Source organism: Dermacentor variabilis, chromosome 9, assembly GCF_050947875.1.
Source record: "Dermacentor variabilis isolate Ectoservices chromosome 9, ASM5094787v1, whole genome shotgun sequence".
NCBI classification, from domain to species: domain Eukaryota; kingdom Metazoa; phylum Arthropoda; class Arachnida; order Ixodida; family Ixodidae; genus Dermacentor; species Dermacentor variabilis.
Window position 1 is genome coordinate 146,830,065 of NC_134576.1, and position 24,343 is coordinate 146,854,407.

At 49.3% G+C, this 24,343-nt stretch overlaps 1 protein-coding gene across 1 annotated transcript in view; it reads left to right on the forward strand.

The window, feature by feature from the left end:
* Window positions 1-24,343, forward strand: part of LOC142557784 (choline transporter-like protein 1) — a 78,746-nt gene that overhangs the window by 53,620 nt on the left and 783 nt on the right. Inside the window, exons 10-15 of the mRNA XM_075669894.1 lie at window positions 2,523-2,570; window positions 4,517-4,588; window positions 5,624-5,880; window positions 8,178-8,416; window positions 10,428-10,594; window positions 11,099-11,293. Coding sequence (XP_075526009.1) covers window positions 2,523-2,570; window positions 4,517-4,588; window positions 5,624-5,880; window positions 8,178-8,416; window positions 10,428-10,594; window positions 11,099-11,293 — 978 coding nt within the window. The remainder of the gene's footprint in view (window positions 1-2,522; window positions 2,571-4,516; window positions 4,589-5,623; window positions 5,881-8,177; window positions 8,417-10,427; window positions 10,595-11,098; window positions 11,294-24,343) is intronic.

A 24,343-nucleotide genomic window follows, 5' to 3' on the forward strand; every position in this document is an offset into this window, starting at 1 on the left:
ATGCGCGCATAATCGTTTCCCCTGTCGCTTGCTTTCATTGTGAACAGGGCACCCGTATTGGACCCGAAACGTCCTGATGTATTTTTTTAACGTTTTTATATTTTTTTCTTGGTCGGCGTCCGTTTCACCTTCGACTACGAGCAATCCCGACCAGACGAATTTACGTCGAACTCTCGATTTCAGGAGGAAACACAGACGGCAGCCGCCCGTGCCGTCGCCTACCCTTCTTCCTTTTTGTGTGCGCGACTCGAGGAGTCTGCGCGAACGCGTCTCATGAAGGGAGAACGATCGCTTTTGTCGGCAACCATACTTGGCGAGGTTTGGCGCATTCAAAAGAGAAGAAACTTGAAATCTAGTGGCTGTTGGTCTCAATTTTTTTTTTAGGTCGCCATTCTTTTTTATTAAAGATTGGCAGAAATGGAAAAATTTCAGAAAACTAAACTATGAAGTTTACAACTCTAACTCAGCAATGAACGATGACATCACAATTCTGTGAATTGTATCTGACAGTACATCTAAACCGGACAAAATTGATATGCCACACGTGAATCTCAAAAAAAATTAGTAATATGGAAACACGTCTTTTGCAGAGGCCTTATAGGCAACGTGAAAAAAATCACGTAATATATAAATTGACAAATTGACTTTGTCCACTTTGAATTATCTAATGGACGCCGTTTACAGAATCGCGATATCCATTCTTGACAGAGAGCTCTTACTTTTTAGACTGCGTGCTTCTATTTTCTTTTCGAACTTTCGGATTTTTGAAAACCTTTTTAACAAAATTCAGGCTCTAAATTAAAATTCCGCTTCCAACAGTTACTAGAATGTAACATTTTCTTTCAAATGCAACAAATTTCATTAAAATCGGTCGAGGGGTTATTTTGCGTTTCACATGTACTTGAACAGGCCGCGTCGGAGTTGGGCGCGAGCCATGGTCCGAGCTACAGCTTCCCCTTAATTTGCGGCAAAATAAAAAATAAAAAATACTTCCTTTGGCAGAGCGGTTTGCCAGCGTAAAAGTACTCGCCTACACGCGAATCTGAAAGGGATATAGGCCTTAGAAGTTGGAGGCCACATGAATCTGAAGGGGGGGAACAGCAAATTTTTTTAAAAAATTAAAGAAACAAGCATGACTTGCCACTTTGGTTTCAGCGGACGTTTTAAATGATATACATTTGCGTCCAAATGACAATTAGCCTTGAGATGTAGCCAATTAAATCACGGCAAGTGAACAGGATGTCGAAGGCTTAACGCTGCTTTGATGGAGAAGCGCCAGGGACGAAATACGCGCCTCAGCATCGACACGCATCGACTGCCCGAAGACACGTGTGTGTGCGCGACAACACTCGAAGCGGCCCCGAACGTCGAAGCGGACTCGGCAGCGCGAGGAGAACGCTGTCGGCACACCTTGTCTAGCACAGGTCTTCTTCGTTCGCACCCGCAGTACTATACAGGCGCACGGAGCTCTGAAGGCACCTTTATTTAATGAGTGGTGTCCTTTGAGCACGTGACTTTTTCCTTGTGTGTGCATGTGTTCAGGGAACTTCGCGCTTATCCAGTTCCTCTTTCTATTTCACTTGTGCGTGGTAGCCAAATGCCACGCTTTCCCGATTAGCCTTCTACTCGCAGTCCACCTCTCTCTGTCTCGCAATTACAGTGCGAAGAAGTGCGTGATTTCTTCGTGACGATAACACGCAGGCTATAGGCTTGTATGTTGACCGATACAATGATCGCTCACTTCTAGCGTTCGAGAGAAATGTGCGTCTAAATTTGTAGGCTCCATAGATATTTCTTGAAGAGGCAGTCTGAAGAAACAAGCTAACCGTGTAACTACTCTCACAAAAAATCTCAACAGCCCACAGATGGTTTACTATAACGTGTACAGAAAGTCTATACACACATGCCTTGTGTATTTGTGGTCTTGCAATTTGTGCCGACTTCTGTGTGCAGACCAACAAACAGCCTATTTAAATACTTTATAGATACTTTATATATACACACAAAAAAAGAAGAAAAAAAAAGAAACGTTAGCAACTTCGGTCAAGAGACAAGGTATAGCCTACTTAAACTCTACAGACAGTCGACAGACTTAATAAACTAACTTTTAGAAGGGTTAACATCGCCTGAGTGATGTAACGACAAACGTAAACACCTCAAGGCACAATTTTACGGACGGAAGCAGTGTTGGTGTCCCGAATCTCTAAGCATGGCCTCCGAGATGGAGCTTCCGTTTTATTGCCACCCGATCTCGGAGGCCATGCTCCAACTTCCCGTGCAGCTTCAATGGGTCACGCTGCGCTCAGCCGACGTCCGCAAAAAACATTGCTGTCTGTCCAGTTTTTGAATAGCTGGCTGTCGGTGTCTTGTCATTGGTTGAAGCTAGCTCTCTTCACAGGGCGACGAATAACGAACGAAAAACAAGTTGATTGACAGCGGCCGTACTTCCGCGTCCACCCAATGCCTTGTCGCTGTTGACGTTTCCTTGCTGCCTCCTCGATTGTTTTCGCTGTCGCACGCAGGTGCTGTTGATGCTCACGGTGCTAGTGCTACGCAAGCGAATACAGCTGGTAAGTCCCTCACTGCGGCTGCAGCTATACGCACCTCTTCGCAAAATATTATGCACACGGCTGACAGAAAGCGGCATTGTCCTTCTGTCCAGTCTACGGACCATCCATGGTCATCGTGTGGAATCGTATTATGAATTTAAACAGTGTTGTCTATGGGCGCCAGTTGGTGAAGTTACACTTTGAGTTCTTATAGACTCGCCATTTCGACTAGACAAAGTATGCAGATTGGCGATGAGCAAGCTTATTGGGAAGAGCAATATTTGCCATTGCCTATCTCTATACACTCCCGAGCGGACTCTTTTCAGAAGGCGTATGCCGACAAATGTAGAAGGAAAATGCAACGCTCTTAGCACACGCGGACAAATTACACACATCGACACACCGCTGACTTAATCCACACGCGGGCCTTCGTTGCCGATGATTATCCGCCCCGTTTCCGACGGCGCGCTAACATGTGCCGCCACGATCCAGGGGTGACATTGTGGAGAAATGTGGAAGCCGCCCTGTAGCCCAACCACAAGTTGGATGGTTAGCGTCGTACTGTCGTGACGAAGGGCGAACTTGTGCGCGCCAAGACTTAGCAACACGTCGACAGCGGCGAGCACACTCGTCGATCACCGGAATCTGACGCGCGTGTCGGACGCTTCAGCCATATTTATCGTGCGTACATTTCAGCGTCATCGGTGGTGCTCGCGAGCACGCTGTCCACCGCGATTCCCTTCGCGCACGCAATCTCAGTGCAGAAAGACTCTTTCGCCGTGGAATCTGCGGCAACAGCCGAAAATGTTTCGATACGTGCAAGCGCGTCTTGCGCCGAGCGATAACAGTTGTTGGCCAGAAAAAAAAAATGTACGCGCGTCAACATGGTGGAGTGTCAACCCAGCACCCTATTCCAGTTCCTATGCATTACACCGATAATCACTGCTGCTGCTGATGACTGATTATTGTGACAGAACGTAGAACTGGGCTAGTTGGGTTACGTCTTCAAGCTGCAAAATCGCACAAAGAGAAGAACGAAGAGAGAAGACATGACGAGGCGCTTACTCACAACTGAAAAATATTGAAAGGAAACGAATATACGCACGAAAAAATAAAAGAACAGACTAGAAGGGTTGCGCATGCCTGCCAACGATCACGGGTTAAAGCTTTCGAAGGCAACGTGATAAATTAAAAAAAAAAACTATCAAGAAAATTAAATTCCTTATGTAGCATGACCGAGGGTTGACTGACGTAGTTATCTCTTTTCTTTACGCAAGGGCCTCTGGCATTTCACGGTTTAGCTGGTTAATAACTCTTGAAGGTAATCTGAGTATGTTTCAATACCGGATAACAACCACATTCCCTACCGTGGGTTCACGAACAGCAAACGTTTTAGTCCCCCCCCCCCCCCCCGGCAAGCATCGCAAAGGGGCACGATTAACATAAGTTCAAACATTTCCTACAGAACAACAAAACAACTCCGGCAAGTTCCTCTTAAAGCACAGGTTATTTCTGTTAAGTTTGATATTCCGGATATTTTAGCACGACGAGATGTTTTATACGATAACATATCCACAAAAAAAAAAAAACATAGTGCACTTAACGAAAATTCGGTAATTGCTTACAACGCGTCTAATAATTACACATACTTCACCATTTTTCTAGACATCACTCTTAAAATACCCCATATTGCCTCCGAATTTCATGTCTTTGGGTTTATTGGTCCCTTAATTATTGATGACGACATGTGGAAATGACTGTTGGAGGGGACGTTCTAGCTCCGCCACATTTAGTCGCAATCACATTTGGCTTCGCTGTCAAAAAAGAAAGAAAAAAAGTTACACCGGCACCTCGCAAGACCTCCTTACGTTTGTGTAGAAATGTGCGCAAATACACGATGACGGCCATGTTTATCTTCCAAACACTCTGCTGCGCCTTCAAAGTCCGCATATACACCTCGTTTCCAGGTCACGGCGCTGTTCGGGGAGGCTGGGAAGGCGCTGACCGCCATGCCTGGTCTACTACTGCAGCCCGCCTGGGTACGTTGCCCACAAACGCCGTCACACGTGCGGATCTGTGCCGCGCTATCGAAACGTCCCCGCGGTGGTGAGCCGTATGCTGTTTCAAAAACCAATATACCTTATCACTGGATGGATACGCGTTACATCGTAGAACATGAGGTACAGCAGCAGCCTCGCTGCTGCACTGCACGGTCACGTTTATCCACGACTCGCATGTATATAGGGCAGCGACCACAGTTCCGCGATATCAGTGCCCTGAAGGAACGTCGCTGTGTACACGTGGATGAATGACAGGGTACACTCAAAGGGAGTGCGAAACGATAAACTGATGATGTTATCGGCTGGTCAACCACCTGGCATGCTCGTTCATATCGCTGCATTGAAGGTAGGTTGAAAATGCGCGAAAAACGAGGACAGCGAACCAACTAACCATCAAGAACGTGCTACTAAAGTGTATCGCTGCACATTTCACGAATATTGAGTGGGATGCAAAAACATTATTGTGCATCTTAAAAAAAAAAAAAAAATACGGCGTGCCAAAGAAAGGTGTTTCATATGTGTTTAGCTTCCGGAACGGCTGCCCACAGCTCGCATACTTCTTTCCTGCGAGACACATGGGACTCTTGCATCTATGCTATAGCACCGGGCCACTCGCGGCGACTTTTGCTTGCGTAAGAGACGCGCAGTGTGTGAAGCAACCACCGGCTTGTCCGGCTGAACCCGCCTGCACGTGTAGACACCCCCTCCCACCGCGTCCGTCTTGTTTTTCGTCACCAAGACGAGCATCCACCAACTCTGAAGGTGGCACTATGACACTGCTTAGCTACCGACGCTTGTCGCTTACCAACAGGTGAAAATTGAATTATAAGATTTTGCCGAGTAATCGGGGATGCAGTACCACTTAGGAACCTTCGCATACATCCACGGTGTCCGAACTTTATGTAGGGCCCCCGTTAACTGCGGCAACAACAGATTTGGTTAGCATGCGAATACGCCGAGGCTGGTATCTACGTCGAAGCAGCAACGACGAGCGCCTGTCGATTCTCGCCGCAGACGCTGTGCTTCTGCGCGGCGACGGCGGTGGCCGGCGCTGCGGCGCTGCTCGTGCTGCTCACGGCGGGCGACGCGGCGGTCGCCAGGCGCGCAGACGACGACAGCGGCGGTCACGTGACGGTGCTGCTGAAACGGGACTCGCTGCTTCGTCTCGGGCCCTGGTACCTGGCTCTGGTCGTGGGTTGGCTGCTCCAACTGGCTGTCAGCTGCCAAGAAGTCGTGGTTGCAGGCGCCGCGGCCGATTGGTACTTCTACAGGTATCAAACAAACAACCCTCTACTCTTCGTCCACTCTTCCGACGCTTCTCGAGCATTGCAGTTGGACCGTCAATGAGGCCCAGTGACCTCTTCCGTCGATCGGCGGAGCTGCTGTCCACTTTCTCGAGGAGTGGAGCCATAGGAGCGTTGTAAAATACCCATGCACTTACGGAGTTGCGCTGCAAAGTCCGAGGTCGCTGGATCAAATGCCGGCCGCCGCACTTCGATGGGGGCGAAATGAAAAAAAAAAAAAAACGACTGTATAGTATATCGCCCATTGGGTGCACTTCACTCCCAGCTGGTCAAAATTAATGCGGAGTCAGTCACCACGCGGCTTGCCTCATAATCGTGAGGTGGTTTTGGCACGTAAAACCACCCACGCACCCACCCGCACAACCACGCACACGATATTCTAGGGTTTTACGTGCCGAAACGATGTTACGAGTATGAGGTATGTATATACAGGGTGTCCCAGCTAACTGTAGCCAGAGTTTAAAAATGCCACGTAGCTGTACAGAACCAAGGTAATGTTTGCCGTCGCTCGGAGATACTCAAGATTTTATTTTCATTCCGCCTAATTAGATAATTAGTATTAATCAATCAACTTCTAGAATATTATAGTTAGATGAAAAGTTTCAACGAGAAAATTGTTCAGCGACAGGAAAAACTGCTGGTACAGATTTCTGTTGCTCAATACGTGCTACATGAAAGTGTTTTTCGGAGCACGTAAGAAGCCCGCAAATGCGCGCACAATTGCCGCGCGACTGGCCGCTCGAGGCACTCACGGGCTGCTTTCAGCCCAGGAAAAACACGATAGCACGTATCGAGCAACAGAAAGCCGTATCGGCAGTCTCTCACGATCTACAATTTTCTTATCGACACTTTTCATTTAAATATAGTAATTGAGAAGTTGATTAATTAAGATTAATTATGTAATCGGACGGAATTAAACATAATAATTTGAGTATCTTCAAGCGATGGCAAACAACGTTACCTCGGTTTTGTCAGGCTACGTGACATTCGCATATATTTAAGCACTGGCTAAAATTATCTGGGACTCCCTATATACGAATGAGAAGAAAGGAAACCGAGGGGCCCGATTTTTATAAGTCATATCATAAGAAACGAAGAAACAACGACACCATCGACAGCATAGGGGAAATTAGCTGCACTTCTTAATGGAAATGACGAAAGGATAAATAAATACGGAAACGAAAGTGGATGAAAAAAAATGGCCAGGCTTAGCTTGGTTAAGCCAAGAATGCGTTGCATATTGCGCGGTCAGGTGGTGGCTGCGGGCGCGCGCGACCGCGCGAGTTGGGGCCCAGCTTTTCCTCCGGCTGTCGTGACGTCACGTGGTTGCGCTAAAGGTCAATGGTGGCTGCCCGGCCGCGCCCAAGGGCTGAACTGAGTGATTGCAATATGCAACGCATAAAAGAAAAGCAAACCAATTAGAAAAGACCACGGGGCGTCAGGCAGCCAATCCGAGAATGCCAAATCGGCCAGATCAGAAGAAATATTGCGCGGTCAGGTGGTGGCTGCGGCCGCGCGCGACCGCGCCAGTTGGGGCCCAACTTTTCCTCTGTGACGTCACGCGCCGGCGCAGCGCCCCTAGCGGGAGGAGCTGGAGTCAGGTGGTGGCTGCGGCCGCGCGCGACCGCGCGAGTTGGGGCCCAGCTTTTCCTCCGTGACGTCACGCGCCGGCGCAGCGCCCCTAGCGGGAGGAGCGGGAGTCAGGTGGTGGCTGCGGCCGCGCGCGACCGCGCGAGTTGGGGCCCAGCTTTTAATCCGGCTGCCGTGACGTCACGTCACGTGGTTGCGCTAAAGGTCAATGGTGGCTGCCCGGCCGCGCCCAAGGGCTGAACTGAGTGATTGCAATATGCAACGCATAAAAACAACTGGCCGCTGGTGGGATACGAACCCGCGCCTTCGCATTACGCGTGCGACGCTCTTGGCGCCGCAATTCGGGGGCGAACATTCACAAAGTGGTGCCCGCACGCCCGAGCGCTGGCCTCGGCCTCGCGAGCGTTTATAACGTCATCACGTGAAACGACAAGTGGAGCCCTTCGAGTTCATTAACGAGCTTAGAGCGCACTTTATATAGACTGCGTGCTCGAGCACGCTGATTTTGCCCCGGTGTATACCGGTCCTGGCCTAAAGAAAGCATACATACGCGCACTGCCCGATTAAAGAGAAATCTCGTAACCGACAAACGTCAATTCCCGTCGGTGCATCCCCGTTTCCGAGCGCGCATCAGACACGCATGAACGACGACGAGAGCCCCCTTCTCTTCGCAGGCCGGCGGCAGCCCGCCGGTGGGCGCAGTGCGCGAGCCTGTGGCGGCTGGTGCGCTACCACCTGGGCTCCGTGCTGCTGGGCTCGCTGCTGGTGGCCGTGGCGCGCTTGCTGAGGCTCGCCTGCAGGCTCGCCGGCCGCCGGTGCCGCCGGCCCGGCGGCCGCTGCTGCTGCCTCGCTCCGTGCGGCGGCTGCGTCGCGGCGCTCAGGTTCCTCAACAGGAACGCCTTCGTCATGCTCGGTGGGTGCTCGCGCCGCTCCCGGCGCCGTCGAATGAACGAACCGAGTGGCGAACGAAAAGATCCGCACTTCCTGCGTTTGCGTTCACAACGACCGTGTTGAACTAAGCGGGCCGCACGTGTCACTGTTTACGTACAGCCTCTCGCATATTTAACTGTATATCGCGCGAGCGTCGACCGCACGATATACGTCAGCGCCGCGATCTGCGAGACCCGCAGTATAGTATACGCGCAGGCGCACAAAGTAGTACTGGTGTCGCGTGCTGGGCTGTTCCCGTCAAGACGACGCACGCCCTAGCATAGTGTGTCTGATCGTGCATCTTGCAAGTAATAATAATAATAACAATAATGATGAAAGAAAGATGAAACGAAACCGGGGTAAAAAGAAACACGTGCACGACTACGATGTGCGATATCTGCCGACGGGCGTTTCATTTTCCTTTCGTATTACTGCAGCCTGCGTATGCGCCAGAAAAAAAAACAAAACAAGAACGATAACAAAAACAAAGTCACGCGCACACCGAGCGTTTCCTCCCGCGAAGGGAACCCAACGACGCTCGCACTTGGACAAGCTTTGTGCGCGTGCTACTGCCGGTACGTGTCGCAGATTATCGCCACCGTAAAGTGCTGACATGGCTTGCGGTCTTACGGTGCCCTAGCGCAGTCTCGAGTTACTGCAGTATTGGGGGCAAGGACTTACGGAGTCGCCATCTGTCAGAATAGCCTCGCTTGCATAGAATGAGGGATCACGCGGCGCGCTCCTCATATAGGTTTGGACATTCCTGTAGGTACTCTCGAAACGAAGGAAGCTTTTTTTTTTTTTTTTACTGTCAAAACGCCCACTATACGCGCGGTCGCCGCGATGGAGTCCCCCGAACCGGCTTCTTGCGTGAAAGGTCGGCATTCGCAGAGAGCGAACCATGTGGAATATGTCCTTATAGTGGGCTCTCTGTATAACCAAGCCTATAATGGATCAGAGCGAAGCCTCAATGCAGCGATCCCACGGGCACGCGGCGACCGACTGCGCGTCTATGTCCGCGCACAATGTTTCGCTTTCGCACCGTGCCGTGGGCCGCAGCATCTGACAGTACAAGAGCGACCACGCTTGCGTGGATACTCTCAGAGCTGTTAAAAAATAATTTCGTTATAGCTAGGGGCTTCTACGACGGCGACTAGTGATGTCCCGTCGCGACGATTATAATTCGATCTTCTTTTTTTCTTCTAAAGTATTGGACGTTTAAATAAACTTATTTCGCAAGTTGCGCCGCACTGTATGTTTATCGGTCTTCCCAGCGAGCAACTACCCGCTGCTTTCTTTTTTCAAAGTCCAGTACATTTCATTGTTTGGTGGTACACAAGAATGGGCATATGCCATTCCTTTTTTTAACGCACTTTATACCGTTTCCTTGCCATTCCAGTGAACTTGCCAGCATCTAGCATCAACAAGTTCATAGACCAAAGTGCGCGCCTTTCTGCTACTCAGCCAAAATCGCAACTCCGACGCCGTATCAGAAATCCTCCTCGCAGAAGTGCTTGCTGCACACCCGAGTTGTAGCCGATTGCTGCTTGCCGGATCTTCGCGATCCAAGCTTCACGCATCTTCTTGTTCTGCGGGTACGTGTGAAGGCTTACACCGGGTTATGTTGTGTACGTCCGGCACTGCGGCACATATATCAGTACCCTACTATGTTCGACGCCTTCAAAGGCAGTCACTACCGATTATAGGGCTTGCAAGTGTTGTCAAGCACACACCCGAATACCCGAATCAGGAAAACCTTCGCACCTAATCAGAACCGCAGCGCAGGTGGGACTTCGTTTTCAGCTCGCTCCGGCGCTGCGGAAGCCGCCGACGCGTCCACGTGATCCCTTATATACCACGTCACGCCCACGGAGGCGCCAGCTTATCCAGTCGCAATTGCGAGAGGCTGTACACACGGCGTACGCGCACTGCGCATGTGTAACTCGCGTAGTGTATAAAATGATTACAAGCATCACACACTTTCCGCGTCGCAGCGGCCCGCGGCCACAGCCTGTGCCGGGCGGCGCGCGAGGCCTGGCAGCTGCTGTCGCGCAACGCCCTGCGCGTGGCGACCGTCAACTGCGTTGGCGACTTCGTGCTGCTGCTGGCCAAGGCTGCCGTAGTTGTCGGCACCACGCTAGCTGGACAAAAGCTCACTCAGGTGCGATCGCAGCTACTGGGCGCGTACCACTGTGCAAATCCGTGTTTCTCGGTGAATGCAGACACAGCGTGCTTCGAAGCCACTGCGGCCATTTTTTACCTGTACGGGGTACTGCGTCGCAAAGTAGAGAGATGAGAAACTAGAGTTAAGGGGGCGAGAAATTTAAGGACGTCGCAATGGCCTAGCTCCGTGCTTCCGGAAAATTCTTGCAGCCGCTCTCCAATAGCCCACCATGCTTTCTGCGCACACTGTAACGCCGTGCACTGTGGCAACCGTGGGATTGAAAGCTCGCGACGGGCTCACGTAACATGTCTCCCTGTTGGTGCCGGGACTTGTGTTCTTTGGTGGATCACCGTGGTCCACGAGGTGCAGTTAAGGCGGTCTACTTGGCTGCGTTCGGACAGCAAAAGCGCGCAGGCGGCGGAAGTGGTCTATGCCCTCGCACCGAAATGCATATCATCCACGTGGGGCGTCGGGGCCAAGCGGTTCCTTTCCTGCTTTCAGGACAAGGTGGGCCACCTGCTCTGGGGCCAGTGGGTTCCCCTGATCGCGGGAGCCCTGGGCTCGTTCCTGGTGGCGCACTGCTTCCTCTCGGTGTACGAGATGACGTTGGACACGCTGTTCCTGTGCTTCTGCCACCAGTGCGAGGAGATCGGCCGCGGTGGTGTCGCCACGATCGCAGTACCCGACGCTCTCGCGGTGAGCCTCGTGTCGCGTGAACGTTGAACGTGTGTTGAGAAAGACCTGCCCTGCCACTGCCCGTCTTCGGCATCCAACTTCAGTCGAGTGTGCAGACTAGCCGACACGTATCCGACAACAGCAGTGCTACGGGTGGGGACATCTGTCAGACGACGCGACGAAAAGATGGCTACGCCTGTACTGTTGCAGGGTGTCTACCAGCCGGGAAAACCGGGAATTCTCAGGGATTTTAAATAGTCTGGAAATACTCAAGGAAAAAACTCGGGGAATTTGCACTTCTATGAGGGAAAATTAGCTGTAACTTTATTGAAAGGGAACGAAAGTCGCGGGAATGCTGGCTCAAGTAACAAAGATGAATCGCAACGAATCGTCTTTGACGCCTTGTAGTCGGCTGGGGGAGTTGCCGGTGTACAGTCAACGACCGACTTTTTGGGCGTCCGACAATTCGGACAGCTTCGCGGCACCACAGAGTCAATGTAAACAACGTCTGAAATTTCGGGTGCAGGAATTCTTCGCAGTCCGATTTTCCAGACTTTTTGCCGTGAGCACAGGTCCCAAACGGCACCACCGCCACCATTTTGATTGTCACCGCCTCGAACGGCACTCTCGCACGCAGATCCGCCGCCAACCGTAGCCACCATTGGGCAACGATAGGCCTAGCTGTTTCGGCGTTCGCTATTGGTATTCTTGCCGTTCGGTGCCGTGTTTTGCTTGAAAGAATTCCCCTCTGTCAGCAATGGCGCCAACTCCTTCTTTGTGGTCCTTGGGATTGGCTTCGACGTGAGGAAAGCACAACGCGTTACATAATGCCGGTTCTCGAAAGTCAGCTTCGCCTCAGTACAGCATTGTTACGCGGCGAAGCATACATAAAAGTGTTGCAGTGAAGCTTAACAAGCGTGGAAAGGGGCAATTGTCACGGGACACAGTATGTATTCCTGAATTACGCGCGCACCCGCCATCTCCTGTCACAGTACGAGCACCAATATGCCTAATAAGTGTACTGACAGGCCTTCATAGCTTTTTCGGATATGCCTGTAGCGATTTGAGCATTGAAGGGCAGTAAAAGACGTGCACCCATTTTTTTCGAACTGCCCGATTTCTCGCACGTTTTCACGGCCCCTAGGAAGTCCGAAAAATCGGACGTTGACTGTACAACTGACCATGAGGATGCTTCAAATGGTCCGTGAGGCGAACTCGTGGCAGAAGAAAGACGAAAACAGGAAGGACCGACGCATTGAGGAATGAATGGGAAAGAAAGTGTGCTGCCGCTTCTTAGAAGGAGCTCGAGCTCAAAAAGCAGTGTTGGCTGACGCCTAGGTGCAGGTATCCCTCATCCAAACCAACATAAACTCTTTAAAGCTGTGAAATGCAACACTGAGTCGTTGAGCGCAGGCTGAGAGTATGTCAGGAGTCCCAGGACAGTTGAGGTTGACTTACCAGCAGTTAAGAGAGAATCTCACTTGTGACCAAGTTTGGGTCTCATACCAATGAGTTTGCTATCAATTGATAGAAATAGCTCATATTCGGAAATATCTGCTTCGATATGCATCTCATTTTCAATTGTATTTGAGAATGTTCGACTCGTCTTGCAATAGGTATTACTATTATTTTTGGAGATGTATTATTCGCTGTGCATTTGCTAACCCGTCCCTTCTGTTTCATTTTTGAATAAAATAAACACTGCTCCTTACTATTAAAACTAGATTAAGTCTTTTTTTTTTTAGATGCTTACTAGACAGTGACAGCATTGGGCGACATGGTGTCAGCCCGTCTTGACATAAAACGAAGTCCTGTGTAGTCCTTGCGAAAACTAAGTCCTTTGCGAAATTCCCTGGAATTTCGCAAAGGCACTCAGCGAAAACCTGGAAAACTCAGGGAACTTGGAAAAATCAACTTGGTAGACACCCTGTGTTGGAATCGAGCGAAATCTGTTAAGAACCTGTTGGGTGCGGTTGTTGGTACAACTAGTCGTGAAGTGTAGTTCCTGCGCAAATCTGTTTCGCTCTTAAAGCAGGAGAGATGTTGTACATCGAGGCATACGATACGACGTGTACAGCGCGTCGGACAGATGGCTGCTGCCATTGTTGGAACCTGTTGATGGCTGGTGGTACGAATAGCCGTTGGGCGGATCGCACACCGATTGGTTCCACGTGCCGTACTTGATGCGCTAGAAATGTTCTAATGTTGCACGGCAGGTCTCTGCTAAAAACAAAGGGGGGGGGGTGGAGAAAGGAACACCTTGACGATCACGTTGCCGTCGGCACGTTTATGACCAACCACCTCGGAATGTGTCGTGAAAGATATAAAAAGCGTGAATCAAGGTCAACATAATAGACCGCATGTAGGAGGTCACAAAAAAAGTTGTCCGTTATTTCATATATGCGCGATTTCTCGCACGTGCTCAAAGGGTCGGGGAAAAGGCGGACGTGTCGAGCCGTGTTTTAGCTCCCGACATTTGTCACGCCTGTGCAAAGCAACGTGTAGATCCGTGCCAAGTCAAGCACGGAAACAAGCTTGTTTCATGCACTGTATATACGTGTGCAACCTATGTGAAACCGCTTTCCTGAGGGAAGAAGTACGCGCATGTGACAAACAAGCAGATATCTAAGCGAGAGAAGCAACAACGTGCGCAGCGGCTCTACATCGCAAAAACGGACGTTTGGGCGAGTTAGTGAGTCATATTTGAAATAGAACAGCGCGGTTTCGACGGGGACAAGGAGGGAGACATGACACGGACGAGCGCTGACTTGTAACTGAAGTTTATTGCTTGGAACGAAGAATATACAACAGCTTTTCTTTCGAGGAACCCGTATGGGTTTCCTTTGTAGCAATTGCTACGATCGGGTGGATGTCTGATTTTCCCTTTATTCATATAACAGCTCCAACCAACAGGAGAAACAAAAAACATACATACATTCCCAGTCAATCATACATGCCGCACTGAACAAGGGAGATACCTGTAATCATCATATCCCCCGCCTCCCCCGCTAAAAATGCCAGTTCCTTGAACGTAATCGATAAGGAGGGGCTACTGACACATGCGGCTTTTCACCAGGCGATGTGCGCTGCTTTGATGATTTCACGCGTTAGTTGGTTACTATGTTTACTTAAAACTTGTGTTCGAGTGAAGTCAGAGTGGGAAGCCTTGCTGTCGCAGTCTCAACAGTGGATTGTTGTTGTGCTCCTTCAGGTGTTCATTAAGGCATCTCCCCATTTGACCCATATAAAGCCTGCCACATGACACGGGAATGGCGTAGACAACTCCCTCTTTACAAGAGATGAATTGATTTTCATGTTTGATGTTGCACTTTCTTGGTATGAAATCGGTGTTAACCATTTTGCACATCTTCCCAAGCTTATCCGGAGCCGAGAAAACTACTTTGACACATGCTCTGTTAGCTATCTTTTTCATTCTATGGGAGACAGATGAATATAAGGCACTACAGAGGCTTTTTCTTTTCCCTTTCCTGTCATCGAATCTACCCGTTGTCCTTTTTTGTTTTTGCTCAAACTACTGAGGATAGTTTCTGACATTGACACTAGCAGCTGCTTGGGGTAACCAGCCTTTACCAGACGATCTGTTTGTTGATTGAAGCTATCTTGCATGGAGTGCTTAGTGACTTGTTATTAGCCCAAAAGGGTAGAAGGCTCTAAGATAAATTGAAAGGGTCAAAGGTTTTACAGTGTTTTCGCTATGTAGACGACTTTCTTGTTCTTACAAACACAAGTATGGAAAAATTTGACACAGTATTTACGCAGATCAGACACCTTTGTTCAGTGCCTTCATCCGCTCATATTAACTACTGAAGTGCAAGAAAATGATGTCATCAGATTTTTAGATATCAAACTCAGATTAATGCAACATCACACGCGTTGGTTTTACGAACCACGAAGCAATAAGCCATTGCTACCTTTTACGTCATCTCATTCTAAGCTGGTTAAACGAGCCGTGGCCAAATCATGCTATCACAACGCGCTTAATAAATCTTGCATGCACTTGATGCAAGATAGCTTCAGTGATCAAACAGATCGTCTGGTAAAGGCTGGTTATCCCAAGCAGCTGCTAGTGTCAGTGTCAGAAACTATCCTCAGTAGTTTGAGCAAAAACAAAAGTACAACGGGTAGATTCGATGACAGGAAAGGAAAAAGAAAGAACCACTGTAGTGCCTTATATCCATCTGTTTCCCATAGAATAAAAAAAGATAGCTAACAGAGCATGTGTCAAAGTAGTTTTCTCGGCTCCGGATAAGCTTGGGAAGATGTGCAAAATGGTTAACACCGATTTCATACCAAGAAAGTGCAACATCAAACATGAAAATCAATTCATCTCTTGTAAAGAGGGAGTTGTCTACGCCATTCCCGTGTCATGTGGCAGGCTTTATATGGGTCAAATGGGGAGATGCCTTAATGAACGCCTGAAGGAGCACAACAACAATGTGCATGCATAACACTGTAAAAGGGCATCTTGGCATCCACTGTAGAGACTGCGACAGCAAAGCTTGCCACCCTGACTTCGCTCGAACACAAGTTTTAAGTAAACATAGTAACCAACTAACGCGTGAAATCATCGAAGAAACGCACATCGCCTGGTCAAAAGACACATGCGTCAGTACCCCCTCATCGATTACGTCCAAGGAACTGGCATTTTTAGCGGGGGGATATGATGATTATAGTTATCTCCCTTGTTCAGTGCGGCATGTATGATTGACTGTGAATATATGTATGTTTTTTTTTCCCTGCTGGTTGGAGCTGTTATATATTCTTCGTTCCAAGCAATAAACTTCAGTTGCAAGTCAGCGGTCGTCCGTGTCGTGTCTCCCTACTTATTCCCGTCAAAACCGCGCTGTTATGTTTCAAATACATTGCAAGACATTGCTGATGCCAGCGCATCTTGAATCTCCAAGTATATCATTGGAAGGAAGTAGACGACACGGGAAACTATCGGGTCCAAAGAAATAACCAGTCTAGGCGAGCATCGAGTGAGCTCGTTGTCGCCGTCCATAGACGCGTTATATTATAGTTCACGTCCGCGTTAGGTTACATAGGTAGCTTGCATACAGGGCAGGTCATTTTATCCTATTTTTTGTTATCTTCATTTATGTGTTGCTTGGCGCTAAATTGCTTTAGATTTCTTTACGCTGGACGTCAGTACACGAGGCATGTATATAAATACGGGAATATCAATAGAGTTAGTTGCAAGACACCACCCATCTTCGCGTCCTTGAGTGCTTTAAAGCGAAGCTTTCTTTGCCTCTTCCTTCGACTTTTCCACTGCTGCTGCTGTCTCGTAGGCCGCGGTGGGGGTCGTTCAGAGCGTGTATATACATAGATGGAGCGCGGCAGAGAGGAAAGGCGACGCGAGAAACTCATTTGGACCTTTCGATCGCGTCGCATGTGCACAATGCTCTCTGGACCTCCCTAGGCGTCGTCACATTAGCCTCTTGACAGCTGTAATTATCCGTGATCCCCCCCTGCAGAGGCATCGCAGAAACTCTTCTACTCACGTCCTATTCCATCGAAGAGGTAGACATAATGGTAGAGGGGAGGCAGGGAGAAGAATGGGTAGAACCGGCGCAGTCGCGAAGGGAGTGAACTGTGAGAGAAGAGTGGCCTTGTCACTTTTCGCTTGCAGTTTCCGTACATGGGGGAAGGGCGGGACAGGGGAAAGGCGACGCGAGATGGCAAGGAAGCTCTAGGAAACCCTACTACTATTGACACGACAGCGGTTGCGAGCAAACTTAATGTACGCTACAGTATACGTTTCTGCTATTTCTGAAGGATAACACTGTGCAGATTCGTCAAGCGGACAACTCACGCAGGGCCTGCAGACACAAAGCCGCATTAAAGCTCCGTAGCGTCTAGGCGACAGTACGGAAACGGCCGCACGTCAAATCAACACATCTGTGCCCACCGCGGTACACCTTTGCGGGTATGGCATTGAGACTTTTAGCTTGTACGCTATTCCGGTAAACGGGAGCGGTTTGGGCGGATTACCGGGCGGATTGTCTAAGCGGACAAGCGGATCTTCAAAGCGGCGAGGCGGCGAGCGCCCGCGCCTGTTCAGACCGGCCGCGTTGTCTGGCTATCCGCGCCGCCGGGAAGGCGGGGCATCTCGCAATTTCTTGAGCAATTTCAAGGACGTGCCGCCATCTCGCGGCACTTTCGGTTTGTGCGCGCACTTTCGATATGTTTTTCTTCGTGGGTCGGCGCGCTCCCGTCCGCTATCTACTTCTGCAAAATGAGCTCAGACGAAGAAGACGAGATCGTTGGCATTTTACTCGCCACTTGTCTAGTCGATTTTCAAGATTTGTTACAGCGCAACACAAGACAAAGACAAAAGAAGGTATAAAGCGACGACACGGCGCCGTGTCGTCGTTTTATACCTTCTTTCGTCCTTGTCTTGTGTTGCGCTGTAACAAACCTTACTATGAATCCGAACCAACTGGCCCAACTTGCTGTTTTGACGCTTTTGAATAACAGCAGCGAAAAGACCAGAGAAAGACATTCGTTTACATTCATTCACCAGCGCTTCCGCAGTGTCGGGTTCTGATTGGCTGCGGCCAAAGCGGCCAACTTATCCGCGCGGAAAAAATCGGGCCCAGCGCGATCCGGCCAAGCGGCCGCGTATTTACCGCAAAGCGGAAAATCCGCGGCCGCTTGGCCGGATCCGCTTGTCCGCTCCGCCTTCGGTGTGAACGTGCCTTAATAGTCTCTGTTAATCCGGAATACGCCACTACGGCGCGCCTCGTAATCCGACTGTGCTTTTGGCACGTACTATCGTGAGTAATATGAGCGGCAACATAGGAGCGCGTGTCAGATAGCCTCGAACCCTGCTATGGGCGATACGTGGCGGCCGCAGTTGGAAACAAAGTGGAAAGGAAGACGCTGTTCTAATAACCATTGGCACTCCAACCGTACGTCTATTTATACAAAGTGCGGAACTTCCCATCGCCAGCGCACATTGATAACGATGTTTGATATTGCGCTCACTGGTAACTGTGCACCGAAGCGTGAGCGATAGGGGCGCTATTCTCGACACGCATGGCGGCTGCACGGCCGCCATTATCCGCCATGTTTACTCTCTGATTGGCTGTCGAGAGCCCACGTGCCTTGAAATTTGTGAAAGGAAACGGAAGTTTTGCAAATGGCAATTTTGAGTTTTCATCAAGATGACAAAACGTGACGTGAAACTGCAAAGTTTATAGACTAATATATATATTTTTTTGCTCCTTTACAGCGACGTTAGCGCTTCAAAAAGAAAGTGAGCGGTAGCGTACAGAAACCATTGCAATGCACCTGCGATTTCGCGAATATGTGGTGGCGATCCAAATAGACGCCATGTCAGCTTGCTGATTGGCTGAAGGAATACGCCGTGGGAAGACATATTCCTTCAGGCCGAAAAGGCCTTTTCGCAAACGTCAATTCGACGTTGCGTGACGTTGCGCAGGGCCGCCATTACAGAGATTTTCCGCCATAATTTGTGGTGCGACGAGCCGCGCGAATTATGCTAATGAGCAGCCATATGCAATGGCGGCCGAGAGGAATGCGTATCGCCATATTTTCCCCGTCGTTTGGCGCCATGAAAATCTTTTGTTCATAACGCGTGCTCAAGTATTGGCATCGTTCTCGGGTGGTGTTGGCATTTGTGTTTAGGGCCATCATTTTTTTAAAAGAACGCGTTTATACGAAATAACTTTAGTTGAACATCGCAAACTTTCTGCAACGTTGCCCACTTTTCGCTGCTGCGCTTGTATTGTAAACAAGATTAATGCCTTTTCGCACAATCAGAAGTTATGACAACGGCGTCGCTTTAATGTATAAAAAGGAATATACGCAAGGCGGTGCCTTGAAGATTCCTCCCGCGATGCAAGTAACCGGCGAACTGAACAAGAGATGGCCGCGCCGGCGCTTGCGTCGCGTACGCGGATATCTCTGGCGCGCGCAACGCTATCGGTGATATTCGGCCGTTTCTCAGCCAGCCGAGTCGGGCTGAGTCACTTACGTTTCACGAGATAGCGACAACGTGGCCTAGAACGTGCGCGCACCACCACTGGTAGGTCGCGTATGCTGTCTCAAGGAAGAAAACAAGCGCGTGGGCGCCAGCATACGATAACTCATTCCATTTCCCGGGGACACGCATCCTAGCTAATGAAGCAGACGACGGCTCGTACGCAGCAGACGACGGAAGCGAGAAGCGTTTCCGACGGAGTAATCATGCGCTTTGAGCTAGCTGCTTTATTTTTACTGCGGAGAAAAACTGTTTTGCTTTACCGAGAACCTTATGTTCGGCGCCTTCATTTCAGTTTCTTAGGCAAACCGTCAAGTTGGCGTCACGTTACGAAAGCAAAATGGGGCCATCAGCGCCATTTTATTCGTGTCGCGTCTACGTCACGCATCGAAGAAAATGGCGGAATGTCCAGAATAGCGCCTAATATCACTGTTTCGATGCGTAAGCATTCTAGAGCTACTTGCCTAGTCTCTCTGCCTGTAACGCGTGACACGATGCGTTCCATAAGGAATACACTACGTCCTGCGGATGTATATAACACCTCACGCTAAACGCAGCTACGGGTGCCTAAGAGCTCTGCTGTAAAGATAAAAAAGCATGAAAGAAAAAAAAGGGCTATAGCTGTAAGTCACTGCGACACATAACCGTCCTATCGACTGTCGGCGGCCAGTGAAATGGCGTCAGCTACCGTTTTCGAAAAAAAAAAGGCAACAGGCGCGATTGAAGTGCCAACAGTTAGCGGAAGAGCGCCCCCTCACCCCCCCCCCCCCCCCACTTACCACTGTTTTCGGCAGCGCCATCCGCGTATCGTTCTTACTCGGTTTCGAGGCTATTTGCCACCCGTTCGCGTGTTTCCGCCCTTATTGCTCACGATAGTACAGCCCCATAATTCTGCGAACACTTCAGCCACGATGCGATGTTCCATGTAAGGTAATGACAATGCTCAAGCCTCGCAGAGGTTATGTATGAGAAATGGCGCACAACAACGCCTCAAGCAAACACATCTCGCTGCGTGTTCTGTTACTACGCAGACGAACAGCAGTGGTGCACGCAAAGTAACGTTTAACATCTACTCCCCACTCTCGTGTTGGACTAAACGTTAAAGAAACTAAACATTCGCCGTCAACATCACCGCTATTTAGCGTCAAAGCAAACAGCACAGAAATGCTCGCTTAGATCGACTCACAGAGCGCGTGGGATCCGCATAATTTGTCGTCTCGTGTCACGCGCTGGTCGCCGTAATTCACTTAACTGACTGGTCCAAAGCTACACCTCATTGCAAACATACGTTCTATGCCTTCTCTTATGCACCAATCCACAAGATGTCGCCAGCAGCGCTGCTTCTCCCATCTATGTCTTGCGGTGCGATATGACACACGACATTGTTGTTACGTCCCTACGAACCCCTCACTCTATAGCGGAAACTGTCCAGGCACACCGGAGCGCTTTCAGCCAACTGGATGCACGACCTTTTACGAAAGCAAATATTGTGGCAAAATAGCTTCACCGATTTTCGACGCCAGTGCTGCACCTGTGGCGCCTTACAAGAGGCACAGGAACTCGCGAGCTCTGCAAATATTTGTCACACCAGACGAGCTAGTCCGAGAGTGGGGGTAAAATTTTTAAATTCAGGGGTGAAAAAACAACGATTTTATGGGTCACGCCGTAGTGGGGTCGCTCCCGACTGATCTTGACTGGCTGGGCTTTCATCCACAAATGCAATGTAGACGAATGTTCTTGCATCGAACCCGGGCACGCCGCCATTCCCGGCCATTCGATATCTGCTGCCTTAACGTCGAGCCCAGCAGGTGGCCAATCGCGAGACCGAATCAGTGCAGCTGCCCTTGAAAAGTAACGTTGTCGTGTACATTCTTTCTTAAAGGAAACACTCAGTTTGTCTTGTCCCAACGATTACAGCGACGATTTGACGAGAAGACCTGCACAATAACTTTAATGTAAAGATGTCTGCCTATCGCCCCTTATCAGCCTCTCCTTCCCGATAATGTTGACGAGACGCTGCAGTTGTATTCGTTTGGCTAAGAGCGGGCCATTCGTGCTGTTTGTCACGGCTGTCACAAGCTTGGCGTTAAGCATTTCTGCACAGCACACCGGCGGCACGGGCAATGCTCGCGACGATCAGGCACGACCGCAGCATTTAACACGATGAGCGAGTAATTAAATTTTACTACGTGCTAAATCAGATGAAAGTAGGTGAATCCAGGAGTCATACGCACCTGATAAGCTGTGCTGAGGACACCCCAAGGTAAATCGAGCGCATCGCCGAGGCGGAAGGCATGGCCGATACTGTCACGTCGTGGCTACGGCAAAGAGCCAGAAACACTGGAAAAAATACGAGAGCGTAACCCTATACGGGTAGAACTTGTGCCAAGCTACGGGCGAGCAGCGCTGAAATCGCAGTGACAGCGGCGAGCGCGGTCGTAAAAATCTCGGGAATCAAGTCGCGGTCCGGTCTTTATACGTGCACACGTCACCGTGCGTTCGAGTGCAGTCGCTGGTGCTCGCGTAGGTTCGAGAATGCCGCAGCCATAGAGTTTCTCACTATAACACCTAGAGGGAAATCTGGCGCCACCGTCTATGGAAGTTTCTTAAGGTGGCACCGTGCCGTCATGGGAATGACGGTATATGTGTCTGCGAGGCTCGTGTTGGCTGGTGTTGTAAGAGGCTTCGTCTAAAACGTGGATATGGCTACACAAATAACGCGTTCTCAAAGTAAAATCTTCATAAAATGTTTCCATTCACGCATATTACATCTTTACTCACCCACGATGCATGACCAAGTGAAGAAAAGCAAGAACAGACGACCAACTGTTTCAAAGCGAGCGCGAAGCTTGTCTGTCCTCCAACTTTAGCGGCCCGCTGACACTTTTTACGTAACATGTAGTCGTACATGTAATAACAAGTTCTCATAGTTAAACAAAACATGTTTTTGCGTAATAATAAAGCTAAAACAGCTTTTCACGTGCTGTTTTTTTAGAAAATGAATCATTGTGACAGACGGAACGGTACTTGCCAAGCGCGTCTTCAAGGTTTGCTGTCTCTCCGACAACGATGCCAATCCGAAGTCACAACATACCGGCATTCCCATGCATGCCACAGCGCAGCAGCGCCAGATTTCCCTCTAGGTAATGTAGTGAGAAACTCTATGGCCGCAGCACATCGCGCCACACGTGCAATGCGACGAGGAGCGTCGTCCGTGCGAGCCGACGACAGCGACAGTTCGGCAAAGGCGCCCACAAGTGGGACGACGAGGCGCTGCGCGAATCTTGCGTCGAGTGACTTGCTTTTCGGAGAAACGCACACGAGTCCCATTGAACGCGGAGTTTCCTATACAATAATCACTAGAGGGGAACTCTGTCGTGGCCATCGCCCAGCCACCATAGGAATGACGGGCATAGTACGCATGCTTGTGGCTTGAGACGTTCTTGTAGCTTTGTTTATTACGTTTTATCTGCATTCATTATCCTATATGTTCTAAGCAATCTATACTTGTATAAATGCAGAGGACCCTATGTACACGCATAATCGCTACTAATGGCAGCGGTTCAGCCTGTCGAGGGGCCAAATCAAAACGCGCTCACTTTTCCGCGCGAAATTTATATGGGTGTTCTATGCCATTTGTCGATGCATACGTCCATGGCGTAATGGTTTTAATATTGGAATTCTGCACTAGGCGTCCTGTGTTCGAATCCTGCCTTCAGACCACTTTAATGGTGTTCATGTATTTATTTACAACACAGTACTTTGTTTATTATGATGAATCCATTTGAAAGATGAAATTTTGGCAAATTCATGTGCTCACCATCATTCCAATGCTGGCTGAACCGCGCCCCGCTGGTAGCTCCCGTAGATGGATGGATGGATGTTACGAGCATCCCCTTTGGAACGGGGCGGTGGGTGGTGCCACCAAGCCTATTATACTGCCTGATGTTCTACCTGGGTTGAAAAAAAAAAAACACAACGATGAATTCCCATAACCAAGTTTCCTGACCCCCGGTTGTGAACTTTGCACGTCTCCGTTTTTTTTTCTTTTTTTTTTTGTCGTTTCCCTACTTTTCTTCCACCAATTTTTCAATCACCTCTTACTAATCTCTATTGCGGACAAGTTTAATTTCCCCCTGCTCTCGCTGAACCTAAGGGCTTCGAGGAGGCCAGTGGTGCTCCATCGTTTCCCTAGCTTTACCCCAGCAAGCACATGCTTCTTCCTTCTTATATCTCGCTTTATAGGTGTGCGTTCTAAGGCATCCCGATCTCGCTTCGAAAAGTAATGAGCTTCCCTGCAAGGTACCTTAAATAGTTTCTTTCATGATTTCATTTTTTCCTCTTAAGTAGTTATTCATGGCAGGTTTCTTTTCCATTGCCACCACCCATGAGATTATTTCAGCCTCTCTGGTTTTCCGCTTGACGTTCTATGTTGCTGTGATGCTCACCCTACAGGCCGCATACTTGCTGGTAAGCTTTCTAGTTATTTTCCAGCACTGTGAATCAATGTTTTTCCTGTACAGATACCTCAATACTCTTCCAGCCCGTTCACTTTCTTCCATATTCCTCAGTCGTTCTTCATAATCAATTTTATTGTGAGCTTCCCTCACTTCAAAATTTGTTCAGTCCATATCGCCCTGCACAGCTTCATTTGTGGTTTTCCACCCGTGAGCGCCCAATGCGAGGCGTCCTATTGAGCTTTGGTTCCCATCGAGTCCTGATTGTACCCCTGCATTTCCAAAAGTAAGTCCTGGAACCATTGCACCGTTACACATACACCGGAGCATCTCCTACCTATTGTATCCCCATAGTGCTATGTGTTTCGTTATGGCTGCATTTCTCTTCCCCTTTACTGTTATTGTTCTTTTTTTTTTCTGTGTTCCCATATATCTATTGCCTTAGTTTATTCATATATACCAAGGTATTTCCTGGCTCTGTAGTGTCACTGTCTCTTCACTGTTTTCGTTGAATACCATAACACCTGTTTTTCTAACGCTAAATTTCTAAATTGTCGCCTTCCTGCTCACAGATATTAGCCAGGC